The 18,749-nt window shown below is 42.2% G+C and overlaps 1 protein-coding gene across 1 annotated transcript in view; it reads right to left on the bottom strand.

The window, feature by feature from the left end:
• Itfg1 (integrin alpha FG-GAP repeat containing 1) overlaps positions 1 to 18,749 on the bottom strand; it is a 120,152-nt gene that overhangs the window by 13,147 nt on the left and 88,256 nt on the right. The window contains 4 exon segments of the mRNA NM_133557.2: positions 8,084 to 8,162; positions 12,069 to 12,112; positions 14,024 to 14,132; positions 16,031 to 16,181. Of these exon segments, the coding sequence (NP_598241.2) occupies positions 8,084 to 8,162; positions 12,069 to 12,112; positions 14,024 to 14,132; positions 16,031 to 16,181 (383 nt within the window).

The following is an 18,749-nucleotide window of genomic DNA, read 5'->3' as shown; positions in this document are numbered from 1 at the left end:
GATTCTTCCAATTAGTTTGGGGAATGGGGAAATGATGGGGTGGCTTATCCAGGATAAAGCATCCATGAAAAGCGGGATGGAACTTATGATCTTCCAACCCAAGAAAAAGATTTATTTATAGAGTGGATAGTAGAACACAGGTGACATGAAAGGGCTTGAGGTTGATATTTAATGGGTGGGGTGTAGTGCCAGGAGTGGTAATGTCTACTCCATCACTCAGGAACCAGAGGCAAGTACAGTTTTTTGAGTTTGAGGTCAGACTGGTCTACATAGTAAGACTGTGTCTCAAAAGAAAACAAAACAAAAGTAAACCAACCACTCCCACTCGCAAAACTCACAAACTTAAAGGGGATAGGTGGATTGGGAAGAGGAGAGGGTAGGGTGTTACTTAAAACTCAAGATATATGAAGAAGTCTTAAAGACATCCACTAGCTTGCAAACTAATTAAAAATGAATAAGTAGCAGGTATATCCCATGTGGATGAACAATGGTGCTTCTAGAAGGTATGGGTTATTAAATGAAAATCCCAGTCAGGCATAGGACACTTCCCTCCAAGTTAATGGTCAGGGAGGTGCTAGTGGCACCAAAGCGACACAAGCTATTGCTCTTGGTTGCCCACTTTAACTAGATGGTAAGAACCCACTACCAAGACACTACTCACTTTGGATGCAGGATATAGAGAAACTAGTTTTAAACCAACCAAGAAACTCACTAATAGGTAAATAGTATGAGAGGTATTCTGTAGGCTGCTAGGGAAACAAGAAATTCGTGGTTATATCTTATGCTGGACCATGTATATAATAATATTGATCTACCTGGCATGATGTACCCTCTGGTGCAACAATAGCATGACAGCTATAGGAGGAGCCAAGGCTTTCTGATTGGGTATGAGACCTACGAGATGGAATTCATGTCTGGTATATAAACATGGTCAAAAGTCTGTGACTAGGAAGTCACAGCCCCTGGGGGGAATCTACTATATTTGATTTGATAACTGGTCATGCTGTCAAATTGCCTTCTAAATATTAATGTTTATACTCATAGATTATCACATGATTCACAGCTGTCAAAGTGCCCGGTACAGTGACTCTGAGTGTCCAGTTGTAATTGGGTTATCCTTATCAACCTCTGTCATTCTAGTAAATTCATTACTTCAAATAAAAAGGAACACGATAAGACTTGGGATAAAGAAGGATAATGATGTAAGTTGAATAAAATGTTTTTTTTTTTTTAATGGGACCATAGAGAATTTCCTTGGAAACACTACCATGTTTTAGAGGAGCTTAAGTTTTAACTTAAATTGTAGTAACACACGTGCTTATGAAGTTTATCATCTGAGCTATCTTTACCAGCGCAGCAACAGAGCACAAAGTATCCTCACACAGTTCTACATCACTACTTGTCTCCAGAGGTCTTAATTAAAAACTCATTATTGCACTTCAGTTCTGTCCCCTTGCACCTACAACTGTACTTTCTGTGTATGGATTTGTTTTTTGTGGCTGGCTTATTTCACTTACTGTAATGTCTGGTAAATTCATCTGTGTTGGAGCATATGTCAACACCCCTGTTAATCTGAAGAATATTTCTTCATGTACAGATCCTACGTTTTGTTTGGTTATTCATCTATGTACAGATGCATTTGACCTGGTTTTAATAAACTGAAGTAAGAATAACAACAAAGAAACCATGGTTATACAAATCTCAGCAAAATCACTTTTAGCTCCTTACCATGGTATCTCCAGCAATGGATTTGCTTCAAGACATGAAGATACTCTTTAACCAACACACTGTTTCCACACAAATTCCACAGTAAATTTTTTCACTCTTACAACTGTTAACTTCATGTGTGTGTGTGTGTGTGTGTGTGCATGCGCGCACATGTGCCTATACATGCATAGGAAGAAGCCAGAGGGGGACACTGGGTCTACCATTGTTCTATCATTGTCTAGAGATGAGCTCTCTCACTGAACCAGAAAGTTGTCATTCTGGCTTAGCTAGCTAGCCATTTAGCTCTTGGGATCTGCTTGTCTCCAACCCCCAACGCTGGGATTACATCACATTACATTGTGGTGTATATGGGTGCTGGGGATTTGACCTCAGGTCCTCATGCTTGTAAAACAATCAGTTCTACCTACAGAACTATTTCCCCTGCCTGATTTCTGATTAACATAATTATTCTGTTGGATAGGAGTTCAAATCTTACGATTTTATTTGCACGTTCTTAATAACTAATGAGGTCGAGCAGCTTCTCCTGTGATTTTTAGCCATCTGGATGTTTTCTCTGGGGAAATGACCAGTTAGGACCTATGTACATTTAAATATTTCATTGTTAGAGTTGAATACCTCTGTATGTTTTAGCATTTCTTGAGGTAATACCTGTGTGCTCTATTATGCCTAATTTGAGAGCAGGTATGATGGCATGGAGCCTATGACTCCGAGTGAGTGAGGATGAAAGTAAACAGTGCATGAGGCGTGGCAGACATTTTAGGATCAATTACAAGTTAAAATTTTTATCCAATCACTTTCTAATATCTAGTTTTCTAAAGTGAAACCAAAGCTTAACTTGCTAGTGCTGAGGCATAATTTCATTTCAATAGTAACAAGTTAACAGACCACTACTGTCTTGCTTCTCCAACTGTCCACTTTGGTGAAAGACAAATAAGGATATAACTAAAATTATAAAATGTGTGGTGACTATGCAACTGTGCTGATCACTTAGGGAACATACAAGCACAGCTGAGGCAACAGCAAGCAGTAGAACTGTAGTCCTAGAGTCCATCCTGTGCTAACACAGTATCTTAGTCTGTGTTCTACAGCAGTCAACAGACACATGACCACATCAACAAGAGCTCTTACAAAGGAAGGCATCTAACTGGGCATTGCTCACAGCCTCTTTGAAACCTCAAAGCCCAATCCAAACGAAACACTTCCTTCAACAAGGCTACACCTACCCTACACCTCCTAATCCTTTCAAATAGTGCCACTTCCTAATTACTAAGCATCAAATTATGAGCCTGTGGGGCCATTCTTGTTCAAACTACCACACACACATTTCCAACACTGACAGGATAGCATACTACTGAAAAGTCATTAAAAATGCATTCAACAAATACTTAGGTGTTTTTGAATAGATAAGAACCATAAAGACAAATTAGAATTTAGAGCCAGTCCTCAGTGAGCCTATAGCCCCACGGGAGGTAAGAGAGAGAATTACCAATTGACAGAGGTCTCTCTACTGTATGGCAGATATCAGGAAAGTTCAAGGTAAAGTTTGATTGGTGGAGTTTATTTCCAGCTTGGGGAGTGAGTCTAGCTATTATTTTCAGACTGAAAAGTGTTCAGGGATGGAAAAATGACTGAGACTAGAAAGATGAAAAGGGCCTGGGATGTGGAGATGGACAGATGTGTCAGACATCAAGCTGGACATATGTGACACGCATAAAGGGAACAGAAATGAATATGGAGGGTAAGGAAACCAGGGTTCAATTCTCAGTGAGGAGGAAGGCACTTGGATATGAACTGAGCTTTCACGGAAAGACTTATTTCTACAACAAAGTTTCTAGAATATTTTAATGACCTGAATGGTGATCTCTGATATTAGAGGTTAAATGGGAACTTTTATAGTCGAGTAGGCCAGAGGTTGTAGGGACATGAGACAATACAAGAACCATGATTTGGTCAGTATATGGGTTAGGAAGGGAGCCATGGGCACTATGCTGTGTAGGCGCAGTGAACAAGTCTGTACTGTGGTGTTTTGTTTTGCCTCTGATTCTGTATGTTTATTGTGAAGTTTATAATGCACAATGAGTAAACAACTCAGTAAAATACAAAAACTGCTTCAGGGGAGAACACAGATCCCAGGAGGCAGACAACGAGTAACACAATTCACTGAGTAACTCCCCCTATTCCACATGTTGTTAAATTTATTTGATTATGTGTGTGAGTTCCAACCTGTCCTGTAGCACACAGTTGCTCTGCATGGTCTGTCAGCAACAGGCAAATCCTGAGCCACTACAGCAGAGAGTGAGCAGCAGTGCTACTGAGCAGTGTGACAGGTAACCAGATGTTTTCACTCGAAACATCGCTACCTAGTAGAGACATTATCACTACAGAGATAGGTAATAATACACTGCTAGCACAGACTCCAGAACAGGTAACAACCCTCTCCTCACCTCCCATTCCCAACTGTTACACAATGGCTGTTCTTTCAGCCTTAGACTCTACATTGACTGTAAACATTTCCTACACGTAAGTCTGGAGGGCTGTTTTGTTTCCCTAGAAGTGAGTCTGGAGGCTGTGTTGTGTCCCTAAGTGAGTCTGGAGGCTGTGTTGGAAGATGGCACACACCAAGCAGGCATGGTTTTGCTTGAGTCTTCAGGAAGGCACTGGGGAGAGTTGGGCAACAGCCATAGAACCGTGAGCGTCTCCAAACCTCTACTTTAACAGCAAAGTAAAACAGGAAACTTTACTGAGCAGAACAAGGGAAAACTCAGTGCCCACCTGGAGGAGCCGATGCCCCTGGGGAGCCGCCCTACCTCTAGCCATGCAGGAGGACTCTGAATGAGCACTGCCACCAACACTCACAAGGTGGTGGAGACCTGGTTGGAGTTAGAGTCTGAAGGACTCCCCAGGGCTGGTACAGTATCCATGGCCAGGCCGGAGGCATGACTGGCCTATAAAAACTTCCCACTTGTCAAGTAAACACCTGTCTTTAGAAAGGACTGCTTAGGAGTGTGACAGGCATTATGGAGATAGAAAAGGAATTCTCAGTCAAGATTTGAACCGTAAAGCAGGCAAGAACTTCATGGTAGAAGGGATGACCATTTATACAATAGCAAAGATACGAAACTATGAGTAGAACATTAAAGATCTATGGCAAACTGTAAAGGAAGGCATTTAACTGGGCCTTAAAAGATCAAATATTCCCAAGATACAATCCATAGACCACGTGAAACTTAAGAAGAAGGATGATCAAAGTGTGGATGCTTCAGACCTTCTTAGAAGAGGGAACAAAAATATTCATAGGAGGAAATACAGAGACAAAGTTTGGAGCAGAGAATGAAGGAAAGGCCATTCAGAGACTGCCCCACCTGGGGGTCCAGCCCTTATACATACAGCCACCTAACCCAGACAATATTGCTGATGCCAAGTAGTGCATGCTGACAGGAGCCTGATATAGCTGTCTCCTGAGAAGCTCTGCCAGAGCATGACAAACACAGAGGCAGATGCTAACAGCCAATCAATGAACTGAGAATGGGGTCCCTATAGGAGGAGTTAGAGAAAGGATTGAAGGAGTTGAAGGGGTTTGCAACCCCATAAGAACAACAATACCAACCAACCCGAGCTCCCAGGGACTAAAGCACCATCCAAAGACTATATATACATGGACAGACCCATGGCTCCAGCTGCATATATAGCAGAGGATGGCCTTGTTGGGCACCAATGGGAGGAGAAGCCCTTGGTCCTGTCAAGGCTGAACCCCCAGTGTAGGCGAACATCAGGGGTGTGGGGAGGTGGGAAGGGTTGGGTGGGGGAGCACCCTCATAGAATACCAAACAACACCAGAGTAAAACCTACCCACATCATAGCTAAAGTACTAAGTATACAAAACAAAGGACATGTACTGAAAGCTGCAGGAGAAATCAATAAAGGAGGTAAATTAATAATATAAAGACAATCTCAGTGGTGTACACCAGATTTAACAGAATAAACTTTAAAAGTCACGAGGGCTTGGAATTCTGTATTCCAAGCTCTAAAAGACGACTGCAAACTCAAGACCACTACACCAGCAAATCATGTCATGACACAAGAGAAAACAGCCGGTGCTCTGCTGACAATGTGGACAAAGAGAACCCTTAGACTGTTGGTGGAAATGTAACTCGTCAAGCCACTATGGCAATCAGTATGGAGGTCCCTCAATAACTAAAGCTACAGTATATATAGTCTGGGTCTAGCACTCCTGGGCATTTATTTATACAAAGAACTCTAAGTCAATACATCACAGAGATGCTTACTGAGTATAAATGTTTACTACAGATCTTTTCACAAGAGCTAAACCAACCAAAATGTCCGACAACAGAGGGAATGGACAAAGAAAATATGCTATTGACACACAGCAGAGTATCTTCCAGCCATGGAGTTAACTTGCAGTCAAGTAGAAATAAGTGAAGATAATCTTATCACAGGAAGTAAGCCTGTCTTTGAAAGACAAATATCCCACATTTCCTCTTACTTTACACTAGGCAGAAGCAGAAGCCACCCCGATGTGATGGGGAGGACAACAGGAAGGAGCTCAGTGTCATTTGTATTTGTGGGGACAGCCTCGGGTACCACAGGGTTATGGACAGTGATTTGCAGCCTGCGTTGCAGTACACATGGTACTTTCTAGGCAGCACACCAAGCACGTTCTCATGGCTCTGCTTGTGCTGTTGGTAGTTAAATATCGCATTGTGAAGCTGGGTGGCCGCCCCAAACTGTGCTCGTGCACTGCACTTGTGCCAGTGCCAGCTTGCTAGTGCATTTCTGCCGACTGATGCTGCATTCCTGCCCTCAGCTTTCTTGCCATGTCTGGGTCATTATCATATGTGCTTCCTCTCTGCTCCCCTCAGTGGTTATTGTTGCACTGGTTCAGTGCACTGAAGACACAGCACAGCACAGGCCGGACAGCACAGCTATGGTAGTTCCATAACAGACAGACAGCCCAAAGAAATCAGAGCCGCTTTGTGAACAGGTATATAAATTATATATAGCATATGAGTTAAAGAAAAATGTGGGATAATACAGGACCTTAAGATATTGGTGTACAGCTGTGATAAGTAGATTTCACATTTTAAAATAACACAATCCTGAGAAAATAACCTTTTGCTGGTGTGAAATGAATATTTTTTGAAGTGGAAGTGCACTTAAGCTGCTAAAGTGTACATCTGAGTCTCACTGATAATTTACCAGAGGAGATAAGTTTTGGGTTTGAGCATAGTTAGCATGACTGAATTTACCAGCACTGTCAAATAAATGCGTTTGAACATTTTACTTAACTATTTATATCTTAAGAACTTAAGAAAGAATTGACAGACAATAAAAATATAGTATATGTACAAATTAAGAATAAAATGATTTTATTGTAGTGATATATCAAAATATTTAAGTATAATATTCTTGTCAGAATTTTCCGTAAAAGTTTTGGGATATTTTTGTTTACAGAATGCTTATATGTTGAATTCTTTTTTTTCCTTTCCTTTCCTTTTGTAGAGACGGCATTTCTTCGCAGGGCCCTGGATGATATGGACCCCCCTGCCTGCCTTTACCCCCGAATACTGAGATGAAAGGCATGTGCTACTGTACCCAGTACAATGAATTCTTAACTGCTTATAGTAAACTAAGAAATAAACTCACCGTAGTACATTTAATTCATGTAAGACCATTATATTCTACAAGACTGTCCACTATACTGTTATTACAGCCAGCCTGCTTATACTACCTCATGGGCGAGAACCTAGGATTTAGGAAAGAACACTATGTCAGGACGTACTCTGCATGCAGGCAGTTGGGAGCTACTGTAACCGGGCACTGGTCACATGGACACAACCTTTACTCAGTTTCCTTTTTGTCCTAACGGAATTTCATCACAAGGTACAAGTAACTTGTACTTCTATAAACATGCATCAAAACCTTTTTCTAAATCTTAGACTTCCTGTTCCACATTTGAAAATGTAGGATTGGTTTAGACGGTACTGTCCATTGGATTACTAACCTTTACTTCTCCTAAACTGAACTTAATTTATATGACTTATCATTTCAATATTTAAGATAACTCAAATTACCTCTCAATTTCTGCTATTTCAGTTGAAAAATAAGGAAACTGGGTTTGGTTCATCATAATAGTAATACATGAAGAAATAAATGTTAACATTTTTGTCCTGAAATCTCTTGAAATTTGTTTATATATATATATATATACATATATATATATATATATATCTTCAGAAAAGTGAAATAAAAGAAAATTGTACTCATATTGTGACGTATGAGGCAGCTTGCCTGTTCAGTATATTGAAGGAAGATGACTGAGATGCTGTGGTCTTACCTGAGCCATTTTTCAGATACCCATTTGCATCTACTGTTGTGTACATGATATAAGGTCCAGGCTGATTCACTCCAAAGGGCTGCAGGAAGAAAGGGAATAGTTGGTCTTGGGAAGTTACTGAATTATTTCATTTCAGGGAAATTTATTATATAGTTAAAAAAAACCCAAAGAATATTTATTTATTATTTGAGAATTTCATAATTTATATACAGTATTTTGATCATATCCAACTTGGTTCTTCCCTCCCAGCTCCGAAACTTCACACCGCTTTCATGTCTTTTAAAAATAGCTCAATAAGTCCAACTTTAGTGCTGTAAACTTATACATGCAGATCTGCCAGAACGCAGGAGTCTACCAGTAGCCACGTACAATTATGTACGCAACTATATAGCTTAAATAATTGTTCTCTACTTAAGAGAACATTTCCACAATACTAGCTCAAATTAAACCTCCTTAGTAGAAAATTATTAAAATGATGTGTGTGTGTGTGTATTTGGGTGCAACAGAGTATGTGTGGAGATCAGAGGACAACCTTCAGGAGCTGGCTCTGCTTCCTACCATGTGATCTAGCTAATGCCACCAGGCTTTCCATGCTAGGCTATCTCACTGGCTCCAGTGCAAAATTCCTAATACCTTATATTACTTGATGGTTGCATTTATAAAGTTCAGAATTTTAACGAAGTATTTTAAGGATCGAATGTCTCTACTTTATAAAGGTGAATATTTTAAACAAACTTGTCTTTACTATTCTGGTTGTGCCTAGAACTAAATGACATGAGTTTCAGAGAGGGATGCAGGTTGTGCTAGAAAAGTCACTGAACTACTCCCGGTTTGACTATCTGTGCCAAGAAAGTCTCAGACCTCGCCTCAAGCATGACAGTTTTATCTTTGCCCTCCTTCCTTGTCGTCTTCTCTCTCTCTCTCTCTCTCTCTCTCTCTCTCTCTCTCTCTCTCTCTCTCTCTCTCTCCCCCCTTTTTTGGATTTTTGAGACAGGGTCTCTCTACATAGCCCTGGCTGTCCTGGAACTCATTATGTAGACCAGGCTGGCCTTGTACTCAGATCTGCCTGCCCTCACCTTCCAAGTGCTAGGACTAAAGGTATACACCACCACACCCACCATGTTATATGTACTAAACTGGATAAATGCTACAGTTTCTTAGTAATATAAATGACAATTTGTCTATAATAATCAATCAAGTGAGTCTTCACTCTATCTTATACTTTAGAGGAATGACTTTTCAGCTTTTCCTGAGAAACTTACAGAGCCTAATCAGACTACAGTTTATCTGTACAACAGTCTTTCAATTTTAAATCAGATGGCGTAGTTCCTCTCTACGAAATCAACTCTAATGAAAAGGGACATAACCGGTAGATTGTAATGAACATCCTGTTAAAAGATGAGTGCTGGAGAAAATTTTGTTTGAATAATACTACAAAATAAAATTGTAGTGATCTTAGAAAAGCTGTCTTTCAAAAATGAAGGAGAAAGCTTGAGCTGGGGCTGTAGTTAGTTGGTGAATGTTTGCCCACTATGCAGACAGTCTTGGATTTGATTCCTGGCACCACACAAACAGCATGGTGGTACGTACCTGTAATCTCACCACACAGACACTGGAGACTGGAAGATCAGAGGTTCAAGGCCAGCCTAAGTATATGAGACATTATTGAGAGGAGAGGTGAGGGAAGGAAAGAAAGAGGAAGAAAAACAGGGGAAGGAGGAGGTGGAGGAGATGGTAATGGAGGAGTGATGAGAGAGAAAGAGGAGAGAACAATGGAGAAGGAAGAGGGAGGGGGAAGGAAGAGGGAGGAGAGGGAGAGAGGGAAAGGCATAGGGAGAGAAGAAGGAAGAAGGGGGAGGAGGAGGAGAGAAGAGGAGAGAGGAGGAGGAGGAGGAGGAGGAGGAGGAGGAGGAGGAGTCTCTCCTGTGCTCTAATCCCTGATATATCCTTTGCATTCTTATGAATGTAGGCTCTACTGATGACAAGTCAAGAATTTCTCAAGCACTTGTTAATTACAGACTTGCTGGGAATCCGGCAGCAGCCTCTACTCCAAGAGATGCAGCTTCCTTATTAACTTATTTTTAAAGTTTAAACGTTCTGTTGAATCTGTGTGTCCGTCCCTTAGCTTCCAGAGATGCTGTGGTATTGTCAGAGGATGTAGTGATGCGTCATTTATGTCTGCATTGCAGGACTAAATGCGTACTTCCTAGACTGTCCCAAGTGTTGGCCACTGCTAGTTCACACTGGATCCTAACTGGCAGCTCTTCTCAGCTAAAGGGAGTCGTGTCCCATGTCTGAGTACAGTATCTGAGTGAGTAGGCACAGAGAAGCCCTGGCCTCTCTGCCTCAGTTGAGGCTGTGTGAAGAATCCCTCAGCTTTAGAGTTCTCCTTTCATTGAAAGCCAGCCTCTCTCTTCTTGCCAACCCTGCTGTCTCACTACTTCAAAGTCATTGCTCCCAAGTACAGTCAGGATGTCTCAACTATAGGAAGTTTCTCAGCTACACATCAAAGAATTGGCATTGTAGAGCTTTAAATGGCTTAAAAGGATTTGAGACTGTAATCAAAACATCTAGTTTTGTGTTAAAATTTCCCACTGACCCCAAGACTTGGGAAAATGTAACGTCCCTGATGCTTAGGCTCTGTTTTCTGTTAAAGAGTAAAATGGTGGGTAATGGTTTTGGGGGGGGGGCGGCTGGGGAGACTGTGAAAGCAAGCCTTAAGACCTGAGTTCAGACTCCTGTAATAGCCGATACAGTGAGAGGCAGGAGAATCCCCAGACGCATGGGGGCCAGGTAGCCTGGAGTGTGTGGCAGAGGGGCAAACACAAGAGACCAGCTTTCCAATCAGACAGGAAGGTGAGGGCAAACTGTGGAGGTTGTCCTCAGACTTCCCTGTGTGCTGCCCCTCTCTCTGCACATGTGCGTGTGCTTGCTTCTGTGCTCTCTCTGCACACGTGTGTGTGCTTGCTTCTGTGCTCTCTCTGCACACACGTGTGTGTGCTTGCTTCTGTGCTCTCTCTGCACATGTGCGTGTGCTTGCTTCTGTGCTCTCTCTGCACACATGTGTGTGTGCTTGCTTCTGTGCTCTCTCTGCACACATGTGTGTGTGCTTGCTTCTGTGCTCTCTCTGCACACACGTGTGTGTGCTTGCTTCTGTGCTCTCTCTGCACATGTGCGTGTGCTTGCTTCTGTACTCTCTGCAGACATGTGCGTGTGCTTGCTTCTGTGCTCTCTATCACGTATACACAGTCGAGCAGCACTGCTCTTTAGGGCTGTGCTCTATTGGACTCATCTAATAAAAAAAAAAAACCAAGTGTGAAGCAATGCAGTGTATCATACAGGTAGTGATCCTCATACAAAAGTCTGTTTGCTGTTTTGTCTTGTTTTAAGATCCAGTCTTCCTTACCATAGGCTGGCCTCAAACTTGCTATCCACCTGAAGATGATCTTGAATTTCTGAGCCCCCTGTCTTTACCTACTATGTACTGGGATTATAGACACATATAGCCAGGCCTGGCTTTATGATGATGAAGGTCAAACTCAAGGCCTGTGCTAGTTAGAAAGCCTTCTGCTAATTAAGCTACATTCTTAGTTGTATAGTGATAACTTTTTATGTACCAAATTCTAGCAATTTACTTGAGTGTATGGGTAATTTAATGACTAGAGACACTAATAACAACTGAGTTGTAACTATTATGTAACCTATTATGACTATTTTGTGTGCATTTATTTATCCTGGAGAGAATGTTGCTAAGCTTATCAATTTTATACATATGAGTGCTTGCCTGCATGTATGTATGCGCACCATATGTGTACCATTCCTGAGCAATCCACGAGCCAGATCCCTAGAAATGGAGTACAGATGGTTGCTAACTTCCGTATAGGCACTGAGAACTAAGCATGGGTCCTCTGAAAGAGTAGTAAATGCTCTTAACCACGGAAAAAAACTTTCCCAGAGGTACTTGTGATGAATTAAATTTACTTACGGTTATCTTACGAGGACAGTCACTAGAACATAGACCACTAAGAACTGGAAAGACAAAGAACAGCCTATTATTACCGTTACTGCTGACATTAAAAACAAGATCTAACCCCTCTTCCCGGCCCCCAAGTCTATTGTTGCATCCACTGACTCAGGATCTCAAACAGGAACCAGCTCGATTTCTGAGCAAACCAAATTTCTGTTCACCACGTGCCTATGTATCTTTAAAAATTATTTTTAAAAATTTAAAATCTGTGTATGTTGATGTGTGTGGTTGTGGATGCATTTGTGACAATGGTGCATGTGTAGAGGTCAGAGATCAACTATAAGTAGCAAAAACAAAACAGGGATCTTTCAACTAACTAACAAAATCCTCAGGGAAGAGGATGAAAGTGAACGTTTTAAATATGACACGAGGAGAAGGTCTTATACAGCTCACATGCCCACTGGTGAGAACATGATCCTTGTGACAGAAAGAAGGCACAGATAACCACACTTACTTCATGTAGCTGGCACAAAATGGACACAAAAGGCATGGGCATAAGAGAAACAGAAAGAAATAAAACTGTTCCTCCTTGGGAATGGTTGTCAGTAAAGAAAAATTCCCCCCAAAAACTATTAAAAAAAAAAATCTTCCGAGAATCAGTAAGTCCAATGAGGCTTCAGTGCAACATTCATTTCCACATAAAAACAATCATGTAGAAATACGATTAAACACAGGCAGTATTTGAAGTCTTTCCAGAGAATGCAGGCATACACATAATAAAGCACACAGGCTTTTATGAGCACAGCTGCCAGTGGGACAGGCACCTGCAGGCAACTGGTGACAGTAAAGAAACAACAGGGAAATGAGAGCCCAAATTCTCATTGCTACAGAAGATGCACATGGAGAGACTAGAAAAGCTTGGAGGTCCTGTGTTGTGTGAGGAATAGATGTAGTGGCAGGAGTCCACAGCTTTATCATATACATGACTAGATGTGCATGCATGTATCTGAGTGCCAGCTTATGAATGCAGGACTGTGCGCACACAGCTCAGCACTTGAGACTACTGGATGCTTCTGAAGAGGGCCTGGGGTTGTCTGTAAGTCCAGTTTCAGAGGATCTAATCCCTCTTTTGACCTCTAAGGTTCCTGTGTGCATCAAGCACACATACATACATCAGGTAGCCACACACACAATATAATAAACAAATGTGAGAAATGTAGAAGGAATGATGGCAAAGCAAGGGTCATTTGACAAAAGTTACCAATGGACTCTAATGGTCACAGGTAAAAATTTGATACAAAAAGTATATAAGTAATATAAAAATGTGTGCAAGGAGGGATAAGGAAGAGGAAACAGTGAATTCAGGAGAGATACAACTGGTCATCTCAGGGCTGGAGAAATGGCTTTGTAGTTTTCAGAGTACAGATTGTTCTTTTAGATGCCCCAGGTTCACTTCCCAGCACCCACATGTCTGAAACTTTATTTCCAGAGGACCTGACATTTCACACATACATGGATGCAGGCAAAATACCAATGCACGCAGGGAAGAGAGAAGAAAGAAAAAAAAAAAAAAAGAACAAGAAACTGGTCATCTCAGGGTTGGAGAGACAGCTCAGTGGTTACAAGCACTTGTTCTTACAAAGGACCAGGGTTCTGTTCCCAACACCAATATAGTGGCTCACAACACTCTGTAACCCTAGTTCAGGACAGTCCAACCCTCTCTCCTGACCTCCTATAGCACCGGGCATGGATGTGGTATACATGCTTCTCTGCATCCTGGGCAGAGTACTAACGCTGTTGGGACAGCTGGTGTGTGTGTGTGTGTGTGTGTGTGTGTGTGTGTGTGTGTGTGTGTGTGTGTGTGTGTGTGTGTGTGTGTGTGTGTGTATGGGTGACCATGGAATGAGTAGAAGGAGAGAGAAAGAGGGAGAAGGGAGGGAAACACGAGGAATGTGGACATCTAAAATACTCACCAATGACTTTAACAAAATACGCATCTGCTTCAAAGTTATTTTTGAGTGTGTGGATGGCAACATCACTCTTGGTGTATCCTTTACTGAGGACTATAATGTCCAAGATCCCCTGCAAAAGCAGACATTGTAAGAAAAGCTTTGGGGAAGGGAAAAGAGCACCATGTGACTTGTGCTGTGGTGTGAGTCATTGCTATCCAAAGGTTTCCGTGTTAAAGACTTGGCTGGCAGCATGTGGGAGGTGGCAGTACTTCTGGAGGCAGGGCTTACTTGTGCTGTGTTGCTGGTGCTCCTGAAGAGATATTGTGACTTTAGCATCTTCCTGTCTCTCTAATTATAGTCTGCCTCCTCCACCATGTGCTCCTCCCATGATGCACTGTGCTACACTGGCCAAAAGAAGCAGATCTAGTGACTCTGGCTGAAACCCTCCGAAGTTTTAAGTCAATGCTCTCAGCTAGCTTGCCACTCGCACAGTTGATTAACACGTTTACTGTTTAAGGACGTGTCTTTGCAGGCTGCTGTTTGAAATAAGCGTATTGAAACGTGTACACACAACTTAAACAGTAATGAAAAGGAAATCAGTCCTGGGAAATACTTGTTAGCATCTGGTACACTCCCTTCTGCTCGAATGTCCATCAACTGCGACTCTTCATTCTTTTTGAGACAAGGGCTCACTATGTAGCCTTGGCTGACCTGAAACTATATATAGCCAAGTTTATAGATCAGGTTAGCCCTGACCTGACAAAGATCCACCAGCCTCTGCACGCCCAGCCTTCGACTTTCATTCATTACTGTGTGTGGGGTGGGGTGGGGTGGGGTGGGCAATGTGAAGTTGAGGAACTGATGCGCTCTTCCCACAGCAGGCTTGGGCTCCACCTCAGGTTCCCAGGCTTGTACAGTGCATGCTTTTTACAGGCTGCGTCTGCGCAGGAATTTTCAGACCCTCTGCAAATACAGCCAAGTTACCTGCTGCAGCCCTTGCAGTCCTGGTTCCACCCTTCCCCCTCCCGCACATTCTCTTCCGGCTGATCTTCTGCACTCACCACGCTACTTGTTTGTCACGTGTGAACCCTAGCAACATTGACTATACTCTATTTTCTATTAGCCACAGAAGCTGGTGCAGCAGTTTCCATGAAGACTTTAACATTAAGGATATGGAGTATTTCACTTACTTGAAGCATTCTATTTCCCACATTTAAAAATAATGTAAAATTTCATTTGTTATATTTTTTGATGTACAGAAATTAAAAAATTGATTTGTAGGCAATTTTGTTGGTTTTCCCCTTGTGACATTTCTACCAATTACTTTTATGATTGAGAATGCTAATGAAAAATGAAAGGCAACGAAATCTGGCCTAGGCAGAGCAGAGGGAATGAGATATCCATGAGTCGCCATTGAGTCAAGCCTCTTACCCCAAGAACAAGAGCAGGGCAAGGCCGCTGAGGGCAGAGCGTCCTAATGGGCTCCTTCCACAGTGAACTGCCTGCCTGTCCTGCAGCAGGGCTGCAGATAAACTGACTTTATGCACTGGAGCATCTCTTCCTTCTTCTACACAGAGCTCAAGTTTTCTCTATTAAGGTGGATGCCAGCTACTGACAGAGCCTTCCACCAGGTTATCTGGCAGCCAGAGATGGAGCCCTAGAAATAAAGGGCAGCCGAGATGCCTTGTTCTAGTTCACGAGTGTAGGCGAACCAGTCTCTGTGCAGTTACCTGTTGACTCTGCTCTTGGTCAGCTGCTGAACATGTAGACTTGCTACTCTTAAAGCACACTTGTGTGGCTGTTTATTGCAAATAAGCATAAAAAGCGATAACATTTCCATATTCAACTACAGAGATAACTAGTACACCATTAGCCAGACCACACCCATACTTAACATTAAGAGATTTTTGTCAATGATTCATCTACTCTCATTCTAACTCCATGTTCTGGTAAGAAAAACATGAAGCTACAGTGAGAGTACACGAGAGTTTAACATGGTAGTTAAACACAGGACAGCTCTGGACTCACATCTTCATAAATGTCAAAAAAGGTGGCAACCATGGCGTCTTTGATTAGATTCAGGCCTGCTAGGTCCCAGTAGACTTTGAACATCCGGTGCACTTCCTCACAGCTCGCATTATTGCACGGGACATTCTCCAGTAAGAAGGCTTGCTGATTGCTGTGACAGACAACACACTCAGTTAAAATCAGCACTAGGAGAAATGACAGTAGATGGAGATTTCTGGGATCACCGGGTTGAGAGGAGAAATGCCCTGTGCTCTTTTGTGTGGTGTTTCATGTCCGTCCCTCCTCCCTCTTTCCACTGTTACCCACCCTGCCTTGCAGTTTAAGTTACTGGAGCAACACCTGAGGTGTGCAGCTATCCTCTCAGAACCCAAGCACTCTTCCTTGGAGGAGACTCATAAGACTCAGGAAGTGAATGCAACTAACAAAGGTCAGGAGGATGTTGAAAGTTACAAAAGGGGAAAAACTGCCAGGGAGAGGGACCCTAGAGCGATCAGAGCTGTGTGCAGGGGCTTCAGTGGTGCAGCTTAGCTGAAGCATTCCCTATCGTGGGTGGGCTATTTGGTGCTGGAGTAGAACTGTGTCACACATGCTCCAGTTAGTCAACCCCTCACCTATGGCCCTCTAAGTGACCCCAGTAGAGTCACTGTTTCACCCAGACAGACGTGTTTCCTTGGTCTGATCAGTGCTCTTTGTAGAATGCATAGATCTCTGCTGTCATCTTTTTAAGTCCCATACAATGTGTATTAATGATCAATGAATATGTGAATTTGAATGGAGACTCTTGATTTTACAAAGTTCTGTAAATCATGCGATTCACAATTTCCAATGTAAACTAATAGTTTACTACAGGAATTTTTAGTAAATTTATACAACCTAAAATTAAAGTAATACATATTACTTTAATATATATTTTGTATAGGTAGAGCCAGCATTTTACTTTTAAAAGTAAAACTTTATTTAAGCCTCATAGAAAAAAACTGTGATACAGGTTGGAGAGATGGCTCAGTGGTTAAGAGCACAGACTGCTCTTCCAGAAGTCATGAGTTCAAGTCTCGGCAACCACATGGTAGCTCACAACCATTTGTAATGGGATCTGATGCCCTCTTCTAGTCTGCAGGTGTACATGCATTTAGAGCACTCATACATAAAATAAATAAGTAAATCTTAAAAAAACCCCTGTGTGGGGTTGGGGATTTAGCTCAGTGGTAGAGCGCTTGCCTAGCAAGCGCAAGGCCCTGGGTTCGGTCCCCAACTCCGAAAAAAAGAAAAAAAAAAAAAACAACCCTGTGATACATTTGCTACTGAATCCTTGGTCTTGATTCAGTTTCTCTGTATTTTTTGGCAATTATATATAATGCAACATTTAGAAAATGTTGTTTTCCAAGTGATTATGGAATTACTGTAAAATTCAGGCAACAGAAACATTTAAAAAGTTAAAGCACGATACGGCCTCTGGGATCCGGTAGATAGGGGCACTGGAGCTGCAGGTCCCCTGCGCCCGAGACACCGCTGGAACCTGAAGGGACCGAATCAACAGTTCTCTGCACCCAAATGAGAGCTAAACCTTCAGAGAGGCAGACATGCCTGGGAAGCCAGAAGAGACTACACTCTGCCCACATTTCTGACTCCAGAGGAAAACACCAAACGCCATCTGGGACCGTGGTGCATGGGGCTCCCAGAAAGGGAGGCGCAGGTCCTCCTGGTTGCTGCCCTCACAGAGAGCTCATAAGCAGCAACCCACGAGCAAACTTGAGCCTTGGGACCGCAGGTAAGACCAACTTTTCTGCTCCAAGTGACCTGCCTGGTGAACTCAGGATTCAGGCCCACAGGAACAGCTGAAGACCTGTAGATAGGAAAAACTACACGCCCGAAAGCAGAACACTCTGTTCCCATAACTGGCTAAAAGAAAACAGGAAAACAGGTCTACAGCACTCCTGACACACAGGCTTATAGGACAGACTAGCCACTGTCAGAAATAGAACAAAGTAACACCAGAGATAATCTGATGGCGAGAGGCAAGCGCAGGAACCTAAGCAACAGAAACCAAGACTACATGGCATCACAGGAGCCCAATTCTCCCATCAAAGCAAACACTGAATATCCAAACACACCAGAAAAGCAAGATCTAGATTTAAAATCATATGTGATCATGATGCTGGAGGACTTCAAAAAAGACATGAAGAACTTCCTTAGAGAAACGCAGGAAAACATAAATAAACAAGTAGAAGCCTATAGAGAGGAATCACAAAAATCCCTGAAAGAATTGCAGGAAAACACAATCAAACAGTTGAAGGAATTAAAAATGGAAATAGAAGCAATCAAGAAAGAACACATGGAAACAACCCTGGATATAGAAAACCAAAGGAAGTGACTAGGAGCCGTAGATACAAGCATCACCAACAGAATACAAGAGATAGAAGAGAGAATCTCAGGAGCAGAAGATTCCAAAGAAATCATCGACACAACTGTCAAAGATAATGTAAAAGAGAAAAAGCTACTGGTCCAAAACATACAGGAAATCCAGGATTCAATGAGAAGATCAAATCTAAGGATAATAGGTATAGAAGAGAGTGAAGACTCCCAGCTCAAAGGACCAGTAAATACCTTCAACAAAATCATAGAAGAAAACTTCCCTAACCTAAAAAAGGAGATGCCCATAAGCATACAAGAAGTCTACAGAACTCCAAATAGATTGGACCAGAAAAGAAACACCTCCAGT

This window comes from Rattus norvegicus, chromosome 19 (genome assembly GCF_021556685.1).
Source record: "Rattus norvegicus strain SHRSP/BbbUtx chromosome 19, alternate assembly SHRSP_T2T, whole genome shotgun sequence".
Taxonomy (NCBI): domain Eukaryota; kingdom Metazoa; phylum Chordata; class Mammalia; order Rodentia; family Muridae; genus Rattus; species Rattus norvegicus.
Note: the sequence above shows the minus strand (reverse complement) of the source record. Positions and strands in the feature narration are given on the sequence as shown.